The sequence below is a fragment of the Malurus melanocephalus genome, unplaced genomic scaffold (genome assembly GCF_030028575.1).
Source record: "Malurus melanocephalus ecotype Western Australia unplaced genomic scaffold, MMel_1.1 scaffold_89, whole genome shotgun sequence".
Taxonomy (NCBI): Eukaryota; Metazoa; Chordata; class Aves; order Passeriformes; family Maluridae; genus Malurus; species Malurus melanocephalus.
In genome coordinates this window covers 1,205,938-1,230,655 of record NW_026623321.1, presented here as the reverse complement: position 1 = coordinate 1,230,655, position 24,718 = coordinate 1,205,938, and the positions used below count along the sequence as shown (strand labels likewise).

Sequence of the window (24,718 nt, the reverse complement as noted above, 5' to 3'; positions counted from 1 at the left end):
ATTATTATTATTACTAAAGACATCCTGTCCTTTATCAAGTTGAGTGCTCAGAGCCAGAGTGAATTCCCCAAAGGAAAAATATTCCATCAGCTCCTTGCCATGCCTCCAATACCAGTACCACTGCATTAGAAACAAGATTTGTCTCCACATTTCCCTGTTTTTTAAATAAAGTTTATAGAGCTGCAGTTTGCATTTCTACYTGTGCAGATGCACACCTGCTGAAAGATGAAAGTATTTGCCTCTGTGGAAAGTGCAAATACAAAATTCCATGTATTGTTCTGATCTGTAGCCCCAGAGGGCTTCTGAACATGAGACTTGTCAGGACAAAGATTTTATGTAACTTTCCATTTCTAGCTTTTCCTGACAGCTCAAGGCAAGAAATCTGGCAGGAGGGCAAGAATAGCTCCTAAAAGCACATGGTTGCTAGTGCTCTATATGGCTAAATGCAGCATAAACTTCAATTCCAACAGGAGAATTTTTCAGCAGCACCAGCATCAGCTGAAAATTAATCTTGAGTGGAAGCAGACGCAGGTTTTTACATGAACAGTGCAAAAGTCAGAAAAATATTATAAAGAGAGCTAAAGATCTGCTCAGAGTGTAAACACTTAGTGCAAATAATGTAATTTTTAATATATAGATATATAAATGTAAACAATTATTACCTTAAATTGCTCAACTTTTTCAAGCTTTTCCAGGTCTGGAACCAGCCTTACTCCATCTTCCAGAGTTTTCAAGAACTCTACCTGGAATGCTACCATTTCAGTCAGATTCCCAAAGAGAACATCCAGCTAATAAAAGGGAAAAGAAAGAATGGAAGAACGCTGAAATTCCACTTCGAGGCTAAATTTGGGTTAGTTTGGGTTTCTAGAACTGCAGCAATTCTCAGTCCAATCATATAAGTGTAATGTCAGGAGAAACCAAGCTACAAGCATTATTGAGCAGCATCTTGATGCTCCACTCAATCCATTATCTGAGAGAAATGGAATTAAGTTAAATTAATTTCAGACAAACAAGTCCAGATGGGTGGGTAGAGCGGAGGGGCAGGCAAAAGCTCTCTGGGAGAAAGACAAGCAAAGGCCAACATACCTCATCTGGTGTGAGGAAGGTTTCTTTCTGTAGAGGCTTCAGGTATCTCTCCATGAGACAATTTAAGTCCTAAAAATTCAGAAAAAGATTCCCATGTTGGTCCTCTGGATGTTTGACACGGCAGATGATACTCACCTAATCTGAGRATTTACCCTGTCCACACAGACCACCAAATTGTTGGATTTCACAGAAYTTAAGGTAGGAAAAGGAAACATTGACCCATTTTTGTTACAAAATCAATACCCGATCTCAGTGAGCAGTAACTGCACACAAGCTAAGCCATTTTAGAACAACAGCCTGACCATGTGGAAATGCCACTCATTTCAGTGGTTTAAGTTACATTTTAGGCACAGATTACAGAATGGAGTGCAAGTTCCCCAGCAGATCCACACCCCAMAGACAGCCTGAAGGAGCAGAGAAAACCGAGGCATTTTTACAGGAAATGAGGGGCTGAGCCCCCCTCACCTTGACGTAGGTGCGCTCCGTCTCCAGCAGCTCGCAGATGACCTTCCTGAGCTTGTCTGCATCCGTCAGCTGTCTCATGGTGGCCAGCTGSGGTCCTGCACAGTCCTGGGGGGGAGCACTGCAGTCAGAGGGGTTCATTTCATGCAGACTGCGACAGAAAGCAGCGACCTGCTCCGTGCTCTTGGGAGAAAAGGGAGAGGAAAGAGCAGTGGTAATATCTCAAATGAGAGCCAGAGGAACAACAGGGCTGAGAAGGGTTTGCAGCTGAGCTTGGGGACTTTGAAACAGGCACCACAAGTGTCTATCCTGTCTCTCTGTGACTGGGGATAAAGAAAAAAAAAAAAAAAGGAGTTGCATAATTCAAATTAATTGAAGCGCTGTTCAACTACATTCCTGGTTTCAGACACACGTGAATTTTAATTAAAATAGACTCGTCCGGCATTAACACTGACAAACTTACAGACAGGCCCAAGAATTGGGAACCAAAAATGCCTGTGCAAACAAAACAGATACCCCAGCGCCCTGCCAGTTCCCCCATGTGGGCTGCAGCAGTCCCATGATCAGCTCTGGGGACATAGGGCCCAGAACCATTGACACCAGGCTCTGGGGAAGCAGAGCCATGCCAGCTCCAGCCTCTCCAGGCTCCAGCATGAGCCCTTTGGGAAAGCAGCAGTTCCCCTAACCTGTGTCTGGAAATGTGCCTCGCAGGGTGAACTTCTTCCCCGGGAGAGCTGTTTCCCAGAGCTGCTCCATCGAGCTGCTTGCTTTAATATTTAATCAGCTGCCTATATATAAAGCCAGTTATCCTCACTTCACCCCCTCGTGTTAGATCATTTCCTCACATCTTTCCTTACACTCCAAAGTTCGGAGCAGGAATAGTCTCTGGTGTCAGTGACGACAGCCCCAGGCTCCCAGGATTGCCAAGGCAGCAGTGGGGTGTGCCCATCCCTCCCAGAGACCTGGAGGGAAAAGAGCTGCTCCACTGATCACACCTGATAATCCTGCCAAGGCATCTTAAACCAGCCTCAGTGACTTCCCAGCACCACCTCTACAGCTCCTCAGTTCAGGAATTTCYTCATGGAAAGGGTGCTCAAGGATTGGAACTGCCCAGGGAGGTTTGCAGTGCCCATCCCTGGAGGTGGCCAAGGAAGGGCTGGAGGTGGCACTGAGTGCTCTGGGCTRGGGACACAGTGGGCAMTGGGCACAGCTGGGACTCYGTGAGCTCAGTTCTTTTCCARCCTTAATGATTCTGTAATTCTGTAAAACAGCTGACCCAAAATCAGCCTGTTCAACCAGAGAAATGCAAAGAGAGGAGAGGAGAAAGAAATCAACAAAAGGAAACAAAAAAGGGGAAAAGGAGAGAATAAAGCATACCAAAACCTTGCAGTTTGCAGACAAAGCCCTGCCCTCTGGGACATCACTTCACTCCCACCCACTGGCAGTTGTGATCTCCACATTTTTTTAAGCCATGCAGGCTGCTCACAGAGAGCCATTTCCTCTCCATGCACCTACAATCCATGATAGYACCAGGGAGGATTTATCCCCCTTTCCTTAGAGGTCTCTCACAGCTGGAAATGCTCCTCTGAGGTCCCACTGCACAGCACTTGAGKAAGGATGCCCATTACAAGCAAAGGATTGATTTGGCTCATTACACGACAAAAGATAATTTTCTTTAGGACCAAAGTGTAAGCCAGGAACTCATGGTAAAGGGCTGTCTACCCAAAAAATGCCTCTTGGACATACTTTATTACCGGGAAAATATTCACCTTCAGCTACTGAGGTTTAAGTCAGACATGGAAGAAAGGAAAAATGTTTCAAGTTGAGGGTAGGAGGAAGCACYGAGTTGGACCAGTCCATTCCAAACGACTCTGCTCCTGCTGATGGCATGTGTCACTGTGATTTGAGATTTATTGGTCCTAATTATTCAATGATTCCTGTTATTTCTCAGCAATGTTCCCCCTATACTTGCCTTAAGTATAAAACACACCCAAACTTCTTTCAGATTAGATCTGCATCAGGTTTCAGCAGGTGTGACCTTGATGCCAACAGCCCCAAACCACCAAGGGCAGTAGGTGAAAGACCAGGCAAGAAACCTGTCCCAAGCTCCCTGTTCTGCTGGGAAGGCACAAAGAAATGACAGTTCAGATGTGACAATCTGAGCCTGCAGACACCCAGCACCTGCAGGTGYAATGCTCAGCAATGCTTGGATGTGTTCACACTCTTTGAGGAATACACCTCCAGTGGTGTTTTGCTTTACAATCTGAATATACAAATAAAACCAGTTCCAATGGATGAAGCACAATCTGGAATCAAACCCCAGAAATAAACCAAGGTTTTAAGCTGCCTGCTACCCTGCAGATCCTCCTATCCTGTGCATGCTTTTGCAGGGAAAGATGGGTCACCCAGAAAGAGAGAGCAAAAATCTGCTCAGGGCGTGAAACACCAGCTCAGCACTGAGGTTGAAATAACTCAGGGAGGCATGTGGTGTGCCCCAGAAGGAGCATATGGCAGGAAGGAAGTGCAGAGGACTTCCCAAAGCCTTATCTCCACTCATGCACGCTCCATAAACCGMCTGTGGACTCAGCCGTAGCCAGTGCTGCCCTCCCCTTGCCCTGCCCCACATCCCCTCAGGAACTCCCCACACGTCACTCACCCCACACTCCCTGGACAGACAGTCCCCAGCACAACCCTGTTCACAAACCCCTTCTGCTTGTGGTGTGACCCCCACCTGAGCRGGGACGTCCCTCAAGGTGTCCCCTCAAGCCTGAGGGTTCCTGCTGTCACAGAGCCCTGCTCAGTGATGAGGAGCATGCTGAACTTCAATTCTCACCAAGGTGTATGAAGGATTGGCTGTGCACATCTAAACCTTCAGACATAAACCACTGAATCAGTGTTGAGCTAGGAGCAGATCCAGCTGCACCTGAACCCCTCTGAGGTTAGCAACAATGGGTTCTTTCTGACCCCCACCCCTCAACAGGATGGTTCAGTTAACAACCAGGTGAGCCTTGCCACCAAGCCTTGTTAAACCACTCCCATACTGACCAGCAGACTTGGCTACCTTACCAATTCATACCAATAAAAATATTGGTATATTAAATAAATAAATAAATAAATAACAACAAATAACAATAAATAACAAATAACAATAAACAACAATAAACAACAATAAACAACAATAAACAACAATAAATAACAATAAAGATATTGTTGCTTGTCTCCTAGAACTGAAACACACAATTCCACCTGCAACAACTGCTGTGCTTCATCCCTGAGCACAATCCTGTCTACCTCATATTTCCTTTTAAAAAAATCCATTTCCAGACAAACTCTGCACACAGGGGGCTTCAGGGCACAGGTATTTTGGTGAGAACTCTCAAACAGTTTGTTTCACAAAAACCTMTCTGTCCCCATTTTCCAGAGAAAGTGGATAGAGTAGGGAAGGTCTGCAACAGAAACAGATCCCTTTATCTCCCCGCACCAGCTCTGCCAGCAGTGACAATGACAGCACTAAACCAAGATTTCTCCAGGAGAATTATGGCATCACACTTCAGACACAATCCTGCAGACAATCCCTTCTAGCGAGCTGAAAATGAGATAGACTGGGCTTCGAAGTGGAGTTCACAAAGACATTAACCCCTCCTCGGGAAGGGGCTCAGCAGACGAGCCAAGCCCACATCCTTCCTTTCCCATGGAGGAGGATCAAGGACATYGAGACCCACGGGGCTGCTGCCCACAGTGGGGAGCTTCGGCTGCCTCGCGGTTTTAAAGCCATTTCCTCCTGTGTTTGCCATGCAGACATGTCCAGGTGCCYGGGCATGGGACAGATGGCCCTGGAGCAGCACCGAGCACCTCTGCACTGCCCACTCCCAGCAGCAGACACTCCCWAACAAAGCCAGGCAAACTGCACCCTTTCCTTCCAGCACTGCCACTGCCGTGGCGCGGCAACAAAGAGCCTCTGCAGGGCACGCAYGTTACAGCCAGCCTGGAACTCGGAACGTGCCCGTGAAACGGCACCAAAATCCCGCAGGTGCCGACGGCTGAGCCCCCTCCCCTCAACTCTGCTCACCAGGTACAGCATTCGGTACAGGGAGTCGCCGTCCCTGCCAGCGCTGTCGCTCCGCAGCTTTCGGCTTCCCCTCCAGAGAGCCGACATCGCCACGCACACGGCAGCGCTGCCTGGCTGTCACCGAGCTGTGCACATCCCCGGCCGGTGCCACCGGCTCTCCCACTCCTCCCAGACACCCCGGGCTGCTCCCCCGCCGCTTGCGAGCGGGGCAGGGCAGCGCCCACCTTCCTGCCAGCGCAGCCTCCCCGCCTGTGCCATTCGCTCACCGCGCACCGGGATCCCGAGGCGGGTGATGCCAGCCTGCGCTGCCGCCGGAGCAGCTCCAGCGGCGGGGCTGGGATGCAGCGGGGCTGGATGCAGCGGAGCGGGCTCCGGACAGCTGGAATATCGCTGTGYGCTGCCTGGGGCTCAGCACCAGCCCATTGGCTGCGAGCGGCGCCGCTCGGGAATATCCCGCATCGGAGGGCACGCGGCACCCAATTAACGCAACTTAAAAGAGCCGGTTCTGCTGCCGGGAAACCGACCCCACAAATCCCCCCCTTAATCCTTTCACATCTTCTGCAGCACACTGAAGGTTTGGAGACTTATGCTGGTCTCGAGTAATGCTGCAGAGAGCAGCCGACCTACTTTTCTTGGAAAAAATCCCTCCAAGTGGCACAAGCGTGCACACACAGAGCCCATCAGCCACGGTCCCCAAGCACCGCTGCTGCCAGGTAATCAGCCTTTACTGCCACAGGCACATGTCTGGAATTAAACAGGGGGAAACCAGTGTCCTGCAGGAATTTTAACCCACGATGCTTTTTAAAATGCATCTCCAGTTACATTCGAAGGACCACAATGGGAAGAAATGCACACGAAGACTGATTTTGAAATTCAACACAACACCTACCTTAGCCTTCGGCAGCCTGCAACATCAGGAATATACACATATTCCTCACAGATATAATCCATTTTCAGGGTACCCCCTTTGAACCTCAGTATTGAAAAGGCCAAAACAATCGGGTCACCACAGAGGCAAGAAACCATTGAAGAATTTATCCTSCTGTGAAATGTTGCTGGTGTTCTATTGAATAGGGGCTGACAGAGGGGCAGCCCCCAGGTATCACGAACAGCCTGAAATTCAGTGCTAGATGAAAACAAGCCTGAAAAGGTGGCAGARAGTAGGCTTGCTTTTCCCCCACTCTTCTCCCTCCCAGCTCCCTTCCACATGAAACAGGGACAGAGAGGAAAGCCAGAAGCTCACCCCAGAGCAGAAGAAACTTGTAGAAAACCTCAGGCCGGTGCCAGTTGCACGGCTTAAGGAAGAGGGGTGCACTTAGAAAGCAACATGCTTGCTACCCTTCACACAGATGTCAAGCCAAGAGATAAGAGGGTGAAATTAGATAGGGAGTGAGTCCAGAGAGCAGCAGCTATCCCACACCACTGACACCTCAACCACCCTGGAAAAGGTGTTTTATCAGAATACACACACACCTCATTTTCCCTTATTCCACATAACAGAACCATTACTCTGACAACAGCGATGGAGAAGAAAGCTCTGCATGATCAGGCCTTTAGGATACAGAGAAGACAAGCTGCTCAGAAGAGGGAGGAATCCTCAGAGCTACTGCTGTACCTCCAAATCCTTCAGCAGCACCGCAGCTTGGAGGCTTTTGCAGATTAAGGAGCAAAAGCAGCACTCCTAAGGAAACACACACCCACGTGCACACATGGCAGGCTGGGGGAAGGGACAGAGGCAGCCAGGAACAGGAGCAGGAGAAGGAAGAGGAAGGAGGGCACATTCCAGTGCCCCCCGGTGTCATACAGCCCCTGCCACCTGCACGACAAAGGCAGCAGGGACAAGGCCAGCTTTGGGTGGCATTTCCCCCCTCTTACCTTCACACAAAGCCGGAGCTACGGGAGCAGATGAGCAGGGGCTGCGAGCACCGTGCTCCTCTCCGTTTTCCATGAATTATTAATGCTCCCCAGGATCKCTGCTGGCTGGAGAGCCAGGGAGCTTCCTGGGGAAGCTGGGAGCTGTCCCTCTGCAGTGCTCCGTGGGCATGGATGGAGCCCTGCCCCAGGACCAGCACAGGACACTCCCAAGGCTGTTTTGGGATGTCCAGCTCCTAACGCCGCCTCTCTGCTGGAAGCAGGGGAGCTCTGCATTTAGCTGGGAGGCCCCAAAGCTGGTAAAATTTTAACATTTCCCTGCCGACCAGTGGTGAATGGATGGGAGTAGCCAACAGGACAGAAAAATGAGGGAAGTCTCCCTCAATCTCCAGCATCCAGGGGAGCCTGGGTGCTGTGGCAGCGATGGAATAAAGGGGAACGTGGGACGAGGGCAGAGCCTTCCCCTTCCCACATACAAAAATAACCCCTCTGAAACAGCTCTGAGGACATCACCTTAATCTTCTGTGCCATAATCCCGGGAGCATGGAAAGGTGTGGGAGTGCATGGACACAAGAAAACATCTTTTGTTTTTCTCCTCCCCGTGTGGTGACTCCCCATTGCAGGAATCCTCCCTTCCCATGCAGATCAGCTTTCCCAAGCACACAGAAAAGCCAAGGGATTAGGAAAACCCTCAAATGAGCTTTTTCCCTTCCCCACTACCATATACTGGAATTTTCTRTAGGCACTGCAGAATAATTTGGCAGTTTCTATGATCAGCAAGGAAGCCACTGAGTACAGAGGAAGGACAGCAGCATCCAAGAGTCTGCCAAATTGAGTAGGTTAGATACATTCTATGAGTACTTGCTCCTTCGTTTGTGGGAAAACATTTCAAGCATTTTAAAAAAGAAAAAAACACATCCCTTGACCCCACACAAATAGACAGACATTTCTGTATCCCAAAAGGAAACATGCAGTGATGTCAGCATTTCATTGCCAGACAGGCAGAAGCTCCTCCCGTTGGAAACCAGGGCTCCTCGGAGTGGGGAGTTACTCTCTAGGATGGAATATTGAGCAATAAAGCTGCTAACACCCATTTCTCAGTTTGACTAAATCTGCTGAGCTGCAGAGCTAATCGGGTAATCCTAACGCCTTGTGGAGGCAATTAGAGCTCTGAGCATCCACAAGACAGAGCAAAACCCCCCAGCCTGTCCACAGCTCTGCAACAGAAAACTCTGGAAAACACACGGGGAGCTCTGAATCCCCCAGCAGCCAGGTGCTGTGCACTGTGCTCTGCCACAGCTTTGTGGGACACAGGAGACTCTGCTCGGAGCCTGTGAAAACCCCATGTGTTTACAGTCAGAAATCCCAAACTATCAACAAACACTTCCACTTGCTAAAGAAGAAATTTATAGGCAAAATTCACAAAGTATCAACAAACACTTCCACTTGCTGAAGAAGAAATTTATAGGCAAAATTCACAAAGTATCAACAAACACTTCCACTTGCTGAAGGAAAAATGTACAGGTAAAAATCCCAAAGTATCAGCAAACATTTCCACTTACAGAAGAAAGAAACTTTCTTTGAACTTTGCAAGAAAAAGTTCTCAGTAAAACCTGGAAACAAACAGCATGTGTAATCACCTTCTCTGTGAGCATTTMATGGTTTCCCTTATCTGACTTCCACTGTCTGGCTATCAAGGACAAAACTCCAGGCTAGAGTGACAAAAGGGATCAGGAAACAAGAGGCCAAGGTCTTTTCCTTCCTTCCTGTGCAGCAGAGTAGCACAGGGGCCAGCCCAGAGCTCACTGACTGTAACACCTCTTGGTTAAAATAAGTGAAAAACCACACACAGAAAACACACACAAACTGTGATCTAAATCTCATCAGATCATGAATTGCGTAGAAAAGCAGCTGCAAGCTCTCACCAGCACCTGTATAACACATACCTAAAAGCAATCAAGATAATGTCACTGGATCTGCCTCAGAAGCCACCAATTGTCAGTCACCTCTTGTAACCGAGTGTGACCCACYGAGCGCTGCGGAACCGCCCCTCAATCGATGGCAATTAGCAACCCATAATTGGGGAGTTTTGCTGCAGTTTAAGGTACATTGGTCCTGATTCGTTTGCAGTTAGAAAACCTGCACGTGAGCTGGACTATTGCTGGAAGGAAATGGAGTCTAACTTGTATTTGTCCTATGCCTAGAAATCAGCAAAAAGTCAGAAATCCTAATAATCCACGTGGTTTAGTGGAGCTGCTCTGGGGATGGAGGTGATAAACCAGCCCAGAGCAGGGTGGCACAAGGCACTGAAGATGTGAGCCAGCCTGGGAGCAGGGCTCAAGGGGCAGCAGGTGACGTCTCAGTCAGAGCGGTGGATTGTTCCTTTCAGCATCACCCATAAACACTTTCACAGCAAAAGCAGCCTTTTCCCAGCAAAGGGGGTCCAGTCTGGCCACTCTCCCTGCCAGGTGAAAATCAAACCTCCTCACCTTGCCCATCCTATCGGCCTCGTCCGACGACTCCAGGTCCTGCGCCTCCGCCTCCTCCGGGGCCGCCTCTGCGGAGCTGTCGGGGTCACTGCACAGGGACAGTCCTGCCGAGAGCAAGAGGGTGTGAAAGCACGGCCACCACTCCCCAAAACACACAAAAATTGGGTGCACCCAACCACCTCAGAACCTTTGCAGCACAGGGTTAAGGACAGCTGTAAAAACAAACACGGTATGACCAGACATCATTTCACTGGGCACTGGGGATCAGRGACAAGGCTGCAATGTCACATGGAAAAGCAATGACTGACATTCAGCATTTATTGCTTGGCTGGCAGCAGTGCCAAGGACCTTTCCACCCCAGGGGTTCCAAACAGCAACTGTGCTGGGCAGTTGYTGCTCCTGGGAGCCCTTCCCTGACTCTCATGGGACACGGTGATTCCATGGCCTGCATTCCTGGCCTAACACACCCACTTGCTGAGGAAACAAACCCAGTTTTGGACAATTTTAGCAGTCAGGACCAACATTCAGCGGCTGTCAATGCAAGCTTTTAAACCCCATTATCAAAACCAATTTGCGTGATTGTGCAAGATGTCCCACTTTGTTGTGTCCAGAGATAATCTGAAAAAGCTGGAGTTCAAAAATCTGCCCATAAATTCAGAAGACGTTCTGCATGGTGGGATGGAGCCAAGTTGGTCATTGATGAAATGGAAAGGACATAAAAGGTAGATCAGAGCTCAGGCCACTCTCTGAAAAGGGAGGGTTTACTTTGGAAAAAGATGCGCCTGTAAGAGTTGCTTGCCAACCCAGAATCTATTTGAAGAAGTCTTTTTTTTTTTTTTTTTGTAAGAAGTTCAGTCTTCTGAGCCTTGTCCAGATTTTATCAACTCTCAGTATCAGCTTTCTGCTCTCCCTATTCAAAAGGAATTCTTAAACACCCTCAAGGTGCCCATTTAACAAAAACCAGACAAAATAAGTGCTCTGTGCCATCATTTGTTTGGGACAGYCTGTGTCTTTTCACTGCAATTCATTTACCTTCATAAGCCATGTGAAATGCACCTTGCAGCTATTTCTCACCCCAAATCAAGGCAGTAATATTTGTTAGGGGGGTCTTTTTTTTGCTTTTAAGCCAYACCTTTTTCTTTTCCTGTGTGCTAAAGCCCCTCCGCCCCCGTTTCCTGCACTTGCAGCCAGCAGACAGGAGCCTTTCACTGCAGCAGTCATACAGCACTTGTGCCCAGGCTGTTCCTGATGTCTCCAGGCCCCTGGACCAGCAGGTTGATCTGCTGCTCATTAAATGCCATCAGAGCAATAAAGCTGCCTGTTGCTGCCCGTTAATACCTCCCAGTTACCGTCCCACTTCTGTCACGTTCGTTCCATCACCTGCTTTTTGCCCTGCGAATCCTTCYTTAGCTCTGCCAGCAGAATGGGCTCCTCTCCTGCCTCCTGACCACTGCCCTCTGCTGCCTCCACGGGACACGAAGGAATTAGAAAAGGAAACCCAAAAAAGCAGCAGCAAGGGGGTCAGGTCCACGTGGCACAGAGGGAGGAGTGTTGCCGTCCCCAGGCTCCCGAGCACGGCAATACCTGTGACAGTGGGCCCAAAGCCCATTCAGTAATTCACAGGCAGCAACAGAGAAGGGAGTTTTTTTATCACTGCAGCTGGGGTTTGAAGATCTGGGGAATCATGGAAAGCTTCAGCACCAGCACTTGGCTATCATTTTTCACGGCTGCTGCTTCCAGTTTGCAGGGTTGGTGTTGCTCAGGGTTTTAMAATGAGACTTCCACGAGGTGTGGTACCTCTCTTCATGCCCCCTTCTTGATGCCAAGCTATATATTTGTGTATTATTATTTATATCTTTATTTCAGAGCAGGGGGAATAAATATTCAGAGCCAAGCTCTGCCAGCTGCAGCACAAAGCCCCCAAAAGTGTGTGCCCTGCTAACACCAAATACCAACCAGGAATCCTGCACCTCAGTGCCTAATCTTAAAAAAAAAAACCAAAATCATCTATTTGGGCACTTTAACAGCAGCTTCCTGAATCCTAATACAAAATACCTACCAGGAATCCTGCACCTCAGTGCCTATCTTAAAAAAAAAACCAAACCCAATTTCATCTATTTGGGCACTTTAACAGCAGCTCCCTTAATCCAGTGCTGCCAGAGAATGACTCCGCAATGACAACAGAATACCTTGCTGAAGAGGCTCTGTCATTAAATGGAATATTTTTGATAGGAGCTGTTGGGGAATGGTGTCTCAGATTAAGTTTTTATTGAAGATGACATTTCCACTATAATTCCACAATAAAACAGGTGAGTATGTAATTTTTCCTTTTTTTTTTTTTTTGCAAAAGAATTCCGGTTTGCTCTGAAACACTGAGATATGAAAGGAGCGAGTGCCCGGGGACCCCGGGAAGGAGGGATTTCCGGGGGAAAATCAGGAACACCAGCCTTGGCTCCGGCAGGTCCGCATTGGCGGGCGCTAGAGGGCGAGGCAGCAGCGCAGGAATTTGGCGAATTCGGGATGAAAAGGGAATTCTTATCCCAAACCCCTCCGGTGGCTGCTGCAGGAAGTGCCCCTGGAATTGTTAAAYCCAGCACTCAATGAGAACAGGGCTACGGAAGGTCCGAAAGCAGCGTCAACCTCATGAAAATAATCCTGAAGAAATTAGGGTCATTTTTGGCCTCAGCTAATTCTGAAATCCAAATTACTCGGCCCAAGGGGACCTGTGGTGGACGAGGATGGAATAAAAAGCAGTGGAGGTTTGTTCCAGTTCCACAGCACAGATTSACCCTGTGTGTCAGTAAAGCCCCCCCTGGGGGCTTTCTGAGCGACAAAAACAGAGTCCCCAAAACACCCCGGTGCTTCCTAGCTGGGACACTGATTCCAAACAGGGGACACTTCCTTTTTCATCTTCATCCATTCTGCACCGTGATTGATGTGCTTCACATTATGCCTTAAAGGTCTCTAAAATACAGGGATATGAAGCCTAAACCTCAGAATCTCTACCCCAGAGTGAAAGAAGGCAGGAACTGTGGGGAGACCACAAATATGGGCACTGTTCCCATTCCCAAATCCCCTTCTAACAGCAAAGTATCCTCCTGATGCTCTAGGGGAGATTCAAAGGTGTGTTTTCCACCTTCAGCCTCTCATTCTCTGGACCGAGGGAGCAGGGCGGGGAGGCACAGCACTCCTCGTGGGGAGGGGAGACAGACCCCACTGATCCTTTTAGGCAATAAAGTGGGGCTCCAGACAGAAGCAGAGCTAATCTTCCTCAGCCAAATGTACACAGGCTGTGTTAGGAGGAGAGAGCAGAGCCAGGAAAAGCAGTGAGAGATAGAAGGAACAGAACGCTGCAAAGGCAGCACCAGTTCCACGGGGGGAGCATCCCTCAAGCCCAGCTCTCACATCAGTCAGGGACACGAAACCCAAGGGCACTTCCAGGGTCACCTGTGCAGCAAACACAAGGAAGGAACCATGGCCACTGAGCTGATCTGCAGCTCCAGCCCCAAGCTCAGCCTGTGCAAGGGAGCTCCAGATGATGGAAGAGCTGTGAGAGATGTGGGATTTAGGAGGTCCACTCCCACAAACACAGCCTGGAAGAGCTGTGAGAGATGTGGGATTTAACGGGAGCTCTTCTAGCAGGTGCTCCAGGGAGGTCCACTCCCACAAACACAGCCTGCTTGGCCCCTGAAGATTCCCACTGAGCAGCAGGGCACCAGGAAAGCTTCCTTCAAAACGTAACACATACCTTTCATGTTTGGAAATTACACTGYGTGATTTGCCTCATACAGAAAATAAAATCTACCCTTTGCTGTCTTCACAGCTGATGAAGAATTGTGAKTGAAGAAGAAAATGCTGAAATATCAGCACGATCCTACAGCCAGCTGCTGGATCCCTGGAGCATGGATGTGCCTGCAGGTGCTGGATGGCTGCTGGCACTCTGACCCTGATGGGAGGGGGCTGCACACAAAATCTGTGTGCTGTAAATAAAGCACTGCACAGAAATCAGGAAGCTGATCTGCCTGGCCAGCCACTGCCTGCATCAACAAGAACACAGATAAATAGGTCAGTGGGTGTTTCATACTTGACTGCTCTCTGCAAGAAGCTGTGGAACCAAGAACAGAAATCTAAYRCCACAGCATCCCAAATAAAAGCAGAGACCCCTTTAAAATGTCCTGTGGATCCTGCTTTAGGTAATGACCCCCTGACACAGCACAGGACCAGAAGAAGAAAGGCTTCAGTAAAACCTGTGTTCTACAGACACCCGAATTGAAGGAAATGGGTGGGGGCGATCCTCTGCCTCCCAATTGCACACACTTGGGTGCAGGGCCTTCATTTCACTGCCACTGCAGGCTAAGCCATCCCAAATGATTCCATGTGACAACTCCAGGTGCTTCCAGAGGCTGCCAGGACACCCTACACTCCTGCTGCTGGCTGGAGAAACACTCCCCTCCTTTGGGGGAACGAAGGTGGCTCCCACCAAACATTCCCTGGGTTTTGAAGGAGCGTGAACACCGGGAGAGCTCCGGGTGCTGTGCTGCCTGTCACCTCGAGGGGAGAGAGCACACCAAAGGGGCAGGAGCTGTTCCACAGCAGAGGGGAAGGGGCTGCTCCACACCACTGCCTGGCCAGGAGGAGCTCACAGAGCTGAGGGCAGCACAAAGGCAGTGTGGCTGCAAAGCAGCAGGGGCAGGAGGGCTCATGTGGCCAGGAAATGTCCACCAGCCATGTCCCACATCTTTATTTCCCTCACAGTCACAAAGAGGGACACCCCGTCCCACCCTCCACAAGGGACAGGAGCCCTCAAACACCCTCCAGACCGTGAAGCAGAGATGGCAGGGGCAGAGCAGCTGCAGGTTGGGACCTGGAGCGGAGCCCCTGTGTCCCTCAGTGCTCCACACTGTCCCTCAGTGCCCCACACTGTCCCTCAGTGTCCCTCAGTGCTCCACACTGTCCCTCAGTGCCCCACACTGTCCCTCAGTGTCCCTCAGTGTCCCACAGTGTCCCTGCCCCACTCAGGAGTCACGGCATTGTGGGAACACAGAATCCCAGCTCCCAGCCCTCTGCTCCCAGCGCAAAGCTGAGCTGCCTCCACCCAGCACTCAGGGCTTGGGGGAAAAACAGCAGGCGAGGACAAGAGGTTTGGGAAAAGCTGGTGTTGAGTGGGAAATGGGGGCATCTTGTGGCCGGCTATGAAAATGTGCAAGACTACATCGGTTTTCCAGCACAAGAGCCTAACTGGGAAAACTTCCATAAAAATTGAAAGGAGAAAATGTCCTGAAAATGTTTAATTGTAACTGCCTGTGCAGGTTGAGCCCACATCTTACATGAGGTTGTTTTCAGCAGTCCCCTCAGAGGGAATTGCAGTAAGCTGAAAGTTTTTCTTGCTCCCTCTTTTCACTTGCTACAAATATCACACTCCCCAAAGCCAGTCTCAGCTCAGAATAGCTTTGATCAGCTAGAAACGGCTTCATTCTGGCAATTCCACTRGTTTTGTTTATAATTTCAATGATTCCAAAACACTGAAGCAAGGAGGTACAACCAGTGTCCTCTTCTGCTATCAAATCCAGGGGGGCATTCAGAAGTTCAGAAAGCCAAACTTGTGGCAAACAATTCCCTGTTGCTGTAGATCAGAGTTCTGCCAGCTGGGTTCTCTGGCCAGGGCAGTGTGGTGAGCAGGAATGGCCACTCCCACAGCAGGTTGTTGTGGGATCACCTGGGTTTGTCTGCCTGTAGTGTCAATCCCTGTCTTTAGGGTATTTTAAAGTCCCTGTGAGTTATTCAGGAATTTCATCAAACACTTGGGGCCCTGTGCTCCTGGCTGACCCCAGAGAGGGAGAATCACAGAGCCACAGAATTTCYTGAGCTGGAGGGACCCACAGGATGATCCAGCCCAGCTCCTGCTCCTGCTCAGACCCCCCAACAATCCCCTCCTGTGCATCCCTGGCAGCACTGTCCCAACACTCCTGGAGCTCTGGGACTGTGCCCATTCCCTGGAGAGCCTGGGCAGTGCCAGCACCCTCTGGGGACAGAAGAACCTTTTCCTGAGATCCAACCTGACCCTGCCCAGCTCCAGCCCTGGGTGCTGTCCCTGCCCTGGGGAGGAGCTGCAGCCCCCAGTGAGACCCCACCCCTCAGTCTCTTCTGCTGCAGCTGAACATTCCAAGAGCCCTTAGCCCCTCCTTGTACAGCCACTCCAGATCCTCCACCATCCCAGTGTCCCTCCTTTGGACATTCTCCAGCATCTTCAGCCCTTCCTGATGTTGTGGTGTTCCACAGTGCACACAGAATGCTTTTCCCTCTTCCTCCCCTCGCCACACATCGATCCCGTGGGCAAATCCAGAGGGAAAAGCACCTCCTGAGCTGCCCAGAAGGGAACAGTTGGCTCTGTGAGTCTGTGAGGGCACAGGCTGTAGCGTGACTCTAGTGTCACAGCCCCCGGATTACCCAGCTCAGACTGGAACTGCCCTCCCTGCCATGGTGGAACCTGCACACAGGGACCCTGCACTGGGGTCTGTGTGGARCCCGTACCCTGGCTGTCCTCAATGAAGGGATTAGGAATCCTACAGTGGTTTCTGTACCCTGATCCCACAGTGGTGTCTGAGTGCTGCCCCATACCTTGRCTGCCYCAGGATGGGATCARGRATCCCACAATGGTTTCTGTACCCTGATCCATAGTGGTTTCTGAGGACTGCCCCGTACCTTGGCTGCCCCAGTGAAGGGACCCTGATCCCACAGTGGTTTGCTGCCCCATACCTTGGCTGCYSCCGGWGAAGGGCAGGGCGCTGTCCCCAGGCTCTGGGGGGTTCTCTGGGCGCCGTGGTGGTGGCTGCTGCAGCCGGTGACCCTCATCGGGCTCGGGTTGGGTGCGCACGGTGAGGCTCAGTGAGGGCTGTGCCAGGGCATCCTTCAGCAGCGCCGAGTCCAGCTCCTCTGCCGCTCTTGTGTTGATGTCCAGCACCTCATCCCCCGCCTTCAGGCCTGTGACACAGAGGGACAGGTCACACACRCACAGCCACCAACACCCTTTATGTCAGACACCATCATTAATGACTGCAAACCACACCGAGATCTGATGGAATTCTGTGACACCTGCTGCTTGGGCTGCCTGCTCCTCCAGTGCCACCCCAAGTGCAGAGTGCCCAGAACAATGTGCCAATTTATCCCCTTTTTCCCCATGCACAGCTGCTGTGCACGCTGCACCCTACACACCCTACATCCTCCCCTGTGAGCCCTCCCGAGTCCCACCCAGCACACAGATCTTCAAAAGGCAGATCTGAGCCCTGCTGAGTTAGTCATGGCTCTTTTCCAGCCTGATTCCAGGGTTATTTATAGCAGCAGTGCCCCGGGGAGCAGGGCACGAGCAGAGGAAGCAGCTGACTGCCTTGCTCCCTGAGATGCTGAGGTGACACGGGAATCCTGACCTTCCCCATGGCCAGCCAGGCCCTCCGTGGCCAACAGCAGCAAGCTGAAGCAGGGCTCCATCCCAAAAAATCCCCAGGGCCAGGCAGGCAGCACGCCTGGGAGCAGCAGGGCTGGCAGACCATCCCACTCTCCATCCTTGCATTTACAGGGAGGGGAGTTGGAATTTACAGTGACCAGAGAGCAGGGGTGACCATTCCTGCTGTGCAAAGGAGGAGTCCTGCCCCCCTGAAAACCTGGATGAATACTCCAGGAGACAGAGCACTGACCCACATTCGGGGAAGAAATGTGGAAGGGAGGAGGCTGAARAGCTTCCTGAGGAAAATGGAGATCTCCCTAAATGCGTGTAATTGTGCCCAGAAACKGCAGTGTGGTGTGCAGTTTCAGGGAGAATAAAATGAACTAGATAGAGTAGCTACAAAGTAAATGGACTGTAAAATCATATCTGAAAGAAGGACAAAACAGGACAAGTCAAGCATTTCGCATTATTTAATTTATTCTACTTAGTGATTCTGGGGCATAATAGTAGCTCACTAATAGGCCTGCAACCATAAACATCGGATCTGGGGCTTCATTTACTCTTTGTAGTCCTTGTTTTGCATCATTTAGGATAAAGCAYCCTGTCTATCTCAGTGCAGTCAAGCAGCCCCCCTTCCAGCAAGGACTGTCTTGCCAGGGCAGACCAACAGAAGGAACAAAGAGATAAATCATAAAAATTACCAAGAGAAAATAGAATTTTTCTAATTGGAGAGAAGATTGCCAATGAAATGCAGCATCTCATCTGGTGGAGTGCAGCCAAATGCAGGCAATACATGTCAATAACGGGGGGCACAGAGAGCTTTCCTCCCTTGCTCTGCCACCTCAGGGATTGCTGTCACACTGTCACACTGTCACACTGTCCTGCCGGCTGCTGCTGTACAGCGATGCCTTTCCAGGTCAGATCCCGGAGCTCTCCCTGCCTGCTCTGGCGCTGCAGCCCCACAGGAGGCACTCTGTGCTCACRCATCCATTCAAACCGCTCCTCCAGCAGCACTGACAGCGAACCCCGCACACAGGAACCCGCAGGGTTTCATTTCCCCGTGGCTGGTTCCATCCTGCTCAGGGCTGTGGCAGGATATCCATCCTGTCAGCCAGGGAATGCAGTGGGACAGCAGACAGCAAGATGGTCTTGTCCAGTTTCACACACACCTGCATGGTTTCTGCGGTCGGGGTTGGGGATGCAGCTGGGTACAACTCCAGGCTGCTCCCCCTTCCCTGCCCTGCTCCTTCCTGCCCATTCCTGCCTCCACTGTGTCCCTTGAGCTGCTCGTTGCTGGCCACATGAGCCAGCTCTGCCTGCCCGGGGTCACACACACTGCCAGGGCACTTCTCCATCCCTAGGCTGGCTCAGCAGTGCCACAGTGAGTACCAAGGGATGCAGCAGCCTGGGGGAACAGCTCTTGGGGCAGCTTCTGGGGAGGGCCAGCTGCTGAATGAGCTCTGCAAGCCCGATGAGCCCTCACTGAGAGAAAGGTGAAGGTGTTTGAGGACTCTGCACACACCAGTGGGCTCTGCAGAGATGAGAATCCTCTCAGCCCTCATAGCCCCATGTTTAGTTCAGCCCTGGGGGGTTTCATCTGCCCGTGCAGCAGGGGAGGCAGTGAATGGGAAATGCATTGCCATGGCTGGCCTCAGTGGGATAAAGCTGCATTAAACCTGACCCTGCTCTGCCTTGGGACGAGCTGCCAGCCTGGCTATCCCTGCTCCAAGCAGAGCCAGAGACAGTAACCCAGGCACACTGAGGGGCTCCTGCTGTGTTCAKGTCGCAGTGACTGACTGGGGAGGGCTCTGGGAGGTGTTTTACCTTTCTTGAAAGCCAGGCCTGTCTCCTTGACTCCGTTCACATAGAGCCGGCGAATCCCCTCCTCCTCCACGGCAGACAGGGAGAAACCTAGGGAGAACCAGTGAGAGGGTCAGGGAAACCCAGAAAGCCCTGCCAGTGTGTCCCAGCGTCACTCCACAGCYGAGGCTGTGCTGTCCCTGCACAGAGCAGCTAGGAATCCCTCCCCTCTCCTTTCCCTCAAACCTTTACAAACCTAACAGAGAAGTTAGACAATGAAAGTGGCTCTAACAAAAACCTGAGGTTCTCAGTGCATATATAATTCATCCACAGCCATATCTGAGATACCAGAGTGCAGAGACTTGGAACAGACTCTTAATTCTCTCACCACCGAAGGTCGCTCCAGGAAGTTTTGCTGCTTGCAGACCAAAGCTGCCCAGAGCCGCAGTTTGGGACAAAAGCTGGGAATCMAAGAGCCATGGCTCATGTGTCACCCCAAAGTCAGGCAAGCACACCACCTCCTGCTACACCAGAGCGCTGACCTTTTGAGGTTCATGGACTGGGCAGGTTTGCAAAAATGCCACTTACCCTTTTCCCCTTACTCTTTTTATCTGGCTATGGCACATGCTGCCATTTGCCCGGCCTCAGAGAATGTTTCGTGCTCACCAGAGCCCCATGGAACAGTCCTGCAGTGGAAGTGCTGACACAGCCCCGTTTTAAGCAGTGCAGGTGGTACCCTGAGCTTTGGTCTGGGGGCTTTTCCTGCCGTTTGTGTGTGGCCCTGGCAGACAACGACGTGTAAAGGAAATACAGGGTGCTGAGTGAAATGCAGGTTGTTTGTTTACTGCTGAGGGTTATCAAAAGCAGAACATTTGCCTTTCTGAAACTTCATTACTCTCTAAATGTGTGCAGGCAACCATTTGCTCTCTCTTTTCCTAGYGCCTAGAAAAACATTTACAAACCTCTGGGGGGAGTAGTTTGTTTTGTCATGGAATCAGCCACCAGGCAAGAGGTGCAGATGTGCTGGGAGCCTGTCCTGACTTMAGGACTCCCTTCCAGTTGATCCTTACGGCTGAGAGCTATTTCTTCATCCATGATTTAAAAATAAATTTTTTTAAAAGGGAAGAAGAAAGGAGGGGGAAGACTGTGGCAGCTCAGAAGTGAGAAGCATATGGCCTTTCATGACTTACTGAGCTACTTGGAACCTGCATGCGAGCTCCTTGGGATGAATCAAATGAAATTTGTGAAGCTCACTCAACACAGCAGCCTTGGCAGAGAGAAGCACCCTCGCCTAAGAGAGCAGCTGTAAAATATAGTAGTTATTGGTTGTCATCACCACCGAGCCTACCTGGAAAAGCCTCATCCAGAAAAACAGCACAGCATGCCCAGGCTGCAGTTTGAGCCAGCACAAAGGATCCATGCTAAGAGCCCTTTTCTGAAATGCTGTTTGGGGCAAACACCTCACAGTTAAAGCCAGGCAGKGGGCAGCTAGGGCTCTCAGTGTGAGCAGATCAGCATGTCCAAGCACCCCCAGCTCCACCTCTCCCACAGGAAAGGCTGAGACAATTGGGATTGTTCAGCCTCGGGAACAGAAGCTTTGGGGTGACCWCACTGCAGCTTCCAGSACCTGAAAGRAGCCCACAGGAAAGGTGGGGAGAGACTGTCTARAAGGGCCTGGAGGGACAGGACAAGACATGGGGAATGGCTTAAAAATGAAAATAAAATAGGTTTAAATTGCACATTAGAGAAATTCCTCCCTGTGAGGGTGGGGAGGTGGCTGCCTCTGGATCCCTGGCAGTGYCCAAGGCCAGCTTGGATGGGGCYTGGAGCAGCCTGGGACAGTGGAAGGTRTSTCTTCCATGGCAGGGGTGGCACTGGATGGGCTTTAAGGTCYCCTCCACCCCAAGCCGTTATGGGATTCTGTGATTCCTCCATGAGATCTCTGCCTCCTCCAATCCATCAGGTCTAACTGCACATGGACTTGGATTCTGAATTCATCTTCCAGCCGTACCCATCAACCCTGCAGTTATTCCTGGCAGAAAGGGCACAAGGAGCAATTACCCAGGTTGTCAGAAGCTCTGGGAGGTGAGAGATGGGCAGCTGGCAGCAGCCTGGACATGGTCCCCTCACACACCRTTAACCCTCCCCAGCCAGGGAGTGTGGCCCTGCCATGTTCATTCCCCCAGCTGGGACAGTGGCTGCATCTCACAGCCCTTGCAGAGCAGCACAGAGGTGCCAGGGCTGTCCCTGCCAGCAGCCAGGTGAAGAGCAGCCAGCCAGGCCTGTGTGAGTGTGTGTGTGTGCAGTTTGTACACACGTGGAATGCACAGCTCCCACAGCACTCCACACAAACAGTGCAGCACAGCAAGGGCACCAGTGGGTGGAAGCCACGGTGATTGCATAAGCTGGCACTGCTGCCAAAAACATTCTCATCACTCTGTGCACAGACTCTGAGACACAGGTGGGAAGAGATGGGTGGTGACCCAGGCACTGCCTTCTCCTCACTGCAAAGCTTTGATGACAGGAGAACAAAACTCTGCATTGCTGAGTGCACGTGGCCTCCCCAAACCAGCTCAGAATCTGGCCAAACCTACCCCCAGACAATCCCCTCAGCCCTTGTGATAACCATCCCCAGACAATCCCCTCAGCCCCTGTGATAGCCAGCTGCTGGTGAACGTGCCAGCAGGCTCCTGACCCATCCACGAGCTGGCAGCCAAGGGCTCTTCCTGATTTCTGCCCTCACAGCCTTGGCCAAGAGGGAAAAAGTACCAGCCAAAGAGGGGAGAAGGTCTGTGTTCAGGCATCAGCACAGGATCCCACTGAGAGATCCAACTGAGAGAGCCTCCAGGAGTGCCTCTTACCCCAGGCACACGGGTGGAAGCAGAGACACTACAGGATGCTCCCAGGCAGCTCTGCCTGAGATGTGGTGCTGGAACAGGATGATCTTTGAGCCCCATCCAGCCCAAAGTGCTCCAGGACTATGTGATTCCAGCACACTTTTGTCACTGGATGAACATACAGGGAGAGCACAAATCCTTCTGCCACTCAGAGACAAATCACATTTGGCCATTTTCCTTCAATGAGAGAAAAGACAGCTTTTTTGGGGTGCTTTTAGTGTTCCCTCCCTGAGGGGCCAGAGGTGCTGCACAGCTACACCCCACACCTCTCACTTCACCTTTTTTTTCCATCTATGACTTAGGAGAAAAAGAAGAAAAAGAAATAAGCAGGAAATGCTGTGACAGCCCCAACTCTCGTAGTGCTTTCAGGTACTGCATAAATATCAAATCTGGGCCTCACTGGGCTGCTGAATATTTTGAATATTTCCTTCTYAGGCCTTCCATATTCAAACCTCAGTCAGTCCCACTGCTTTGTAGCAGAGCTCAATATTCCCAAGGCCTGCAGTTTGTATAATGAACAGTTTGAGGATTCAGAATTATCCTAGTCATTAAAACAGAATATTTAGATAAACAGCAAGAAGATGCAGATTGGCTTCCCAGACTAGGTTGCACAGATAACTCTAAAATACACCYCACAACTGTAACTGCCAGACCAAAGGGCAGACTCACCAGGCTGGAGGGCTGCAACCCCTGAAATACCTGAGAGCTGAGAAGTGTGAACTAGACAGGGATGAGAGAATCTGCTGGAACTGCACAGGCAGTGCACAGGTGCATCAATAAACAGCAYGCAAGAACCTGCTCACACCAGAGCTGGCTGGGGAGAAACAGCAAAACAAGCTGAGTTACTCACCATAAATATCAGAGGATGCATCAGACTTCTCCATCTCAATGTGCTGGGTGATTTTCTGACAGATTTCTATTTCTTTGTACAGCTGAATAGAGGGGAAAAAAACAAACACGAAAATATGTTATCGTGGGAGGACACATCAATTGTAATAGTTTTGAACAGATTCTTGKTTTTTAATTACAGGCAGAAGAAAGGGGCTGTGGTCATTATTTATCAAACAGCTCCTCTTCACCTGCRTGAGAGGCATTAGCAGTGTCACTCAGCTGTGCTGTGGGAACACAGTTAAAGAGGAGGAAGCAGTGTTTTCCCACCACCATCACAAACCAAGGATGCATCTTTTTCACTCAGCCCATACCATTTTGAGTGCACAGGAAACAGACCTGCTGTTCCTGTTTTCCTAATTTCAGGTAGTGATAACTTAATGTTTTTATATTATTTTATTGAAGACATTGCAGGAATTCCATTATTCAACAGCATTGAAATCACAAGGAGTGATTTTGTTTGTTAAACACATTTCTTCATTATCGACTATCAGATGTGCTATACCTCAGTGTGACATTTCACCTTTAGCACCTTGATGTTTATTTGTGCCAGGGAAAGCACCCCGAGTCTTTGAAATGGTCATTAACATCCTTCCTGGGAGACCAGCACGAATTCACACTTAGGCAATAGCCCAGAAGTCCCTCCAATCAGCTGCAAATCCCTCTGCCTTTCAGCACAGAAGCAACAAACCATCCCTTTGTTTTCGGAAAAAATCATAGCCCCAGGTCAAGGAGAGCCCACAGGTGAGTATTAATTCTTTTTAAATGCTGCTGTGAGTGTGTAAAAAAGCAATTCACAATAATTAACATTTTGAAACTCAGCGCTTGGACTGAAATATGTAAACCATTCCTTTGAAAAAGAAGAGGAACTCATTAGCAAAAGGTTTCCTAATAAAAATATAATTTTATCCCCTGCTTCTATGAGCACTGCAAAAATCAGTTACTACAGAACAGTTACAGAGCCATGGAAATAACTCCATTTTCTCCCCAAACGAGTACACACAGATGAGCAAACATACTAAGTGTGTTGCATTCATATTCACAATCAGACATGGTCCTGCAGCACACATCCCTGCCATTCCCTTCCAGCATYTCCACAGTCCCACTGACAGAGTTTTGGGCTGATTTCAGCTTTTCAGMATAAACAATAACTGATGACTGTGTCAATCCTGCACCCTCTCAACACAAGACAAGTCCCCAAAGTCCTTCCAGGCAATGACAGCTAAAATCTGTCTCCTCTGGGTTTTAATTTTCCTTAACTATATCACACTTCCCCAGTCCTCACACTCCTCTAGCGCTTTCTCACTTGATTTTTTTGTTGTTGTTGTTGACAGCATTAATGGAAAATCCCAGATCTTCTTTGCTAAATGAACAAAAGCCTCCATAACTAGAAAAGTTTTACTTCTTATAAGTAAACCAGCCACCAATGAAAAGGACTTTAAAAAGCTTTACGGCGTGCCTGTGTAAAATCACTGAGTTAAAGCATGACGCTAATCCTGTTTGGTCTTTTTTTTTAAATCTCTCATGGCAAAATTCCTTTGAAGTCTGCTTTTGAGATGAATGAGATGAAAAAAGCCAGCTGAGGCAATTAAGGAAGTATATTCTCATACATAACTCCAGATCTTCTTAACCTCAATCTTTACCTTCCCATTAAGAAAAAAACCAAACAAAAAAACCCCCAATAACTGATGTATTTCCCCCCTCTTTACAAACC

General features: G+C 50.0%; 1 protein-coding gene across 1 annotated transcript in view; it reads right to left on the bottom strand.

The window, feature by feature from the left end:
- TIAM1 (TIAM Rac1 associated GEF 1) overlaps positions 1–24,718 on the bottom strand; it is a 96,069-nt gene that overhangs the window by 12,262 nt on the left and 59,089 nt on the right. Inside the window, exons 11-17 of the mRNA XM_057368174.1 lie at positions 22,967–23,048; positions 19,244–19,330; positions 16,735–16,959; positions 9,979–10,082; positions 1,552–1,731; positions 1,087–1,155; positions 663–788 (exon numbers count right to left, since the gene is read on the bottom strand). Coding sequence (XP_057224157.1) covers positions 663–788; positions 1,087–1,155; positions 1,552–1,731; positions 9,979–10,082; positions 16,735–16,959; positions 19,244–19,330; positions 22,967–23,048 — 873 coding nt within the window. The remainder of the gene's footprint in view (positions 1–662; positions 789–1,086; positions 1,156–1,551; positions 1,732–9,978; positions 10,083–16,734; positions 16,960–19,243; positions 19,331–22,966; positions 23,049–24,718) is intronic.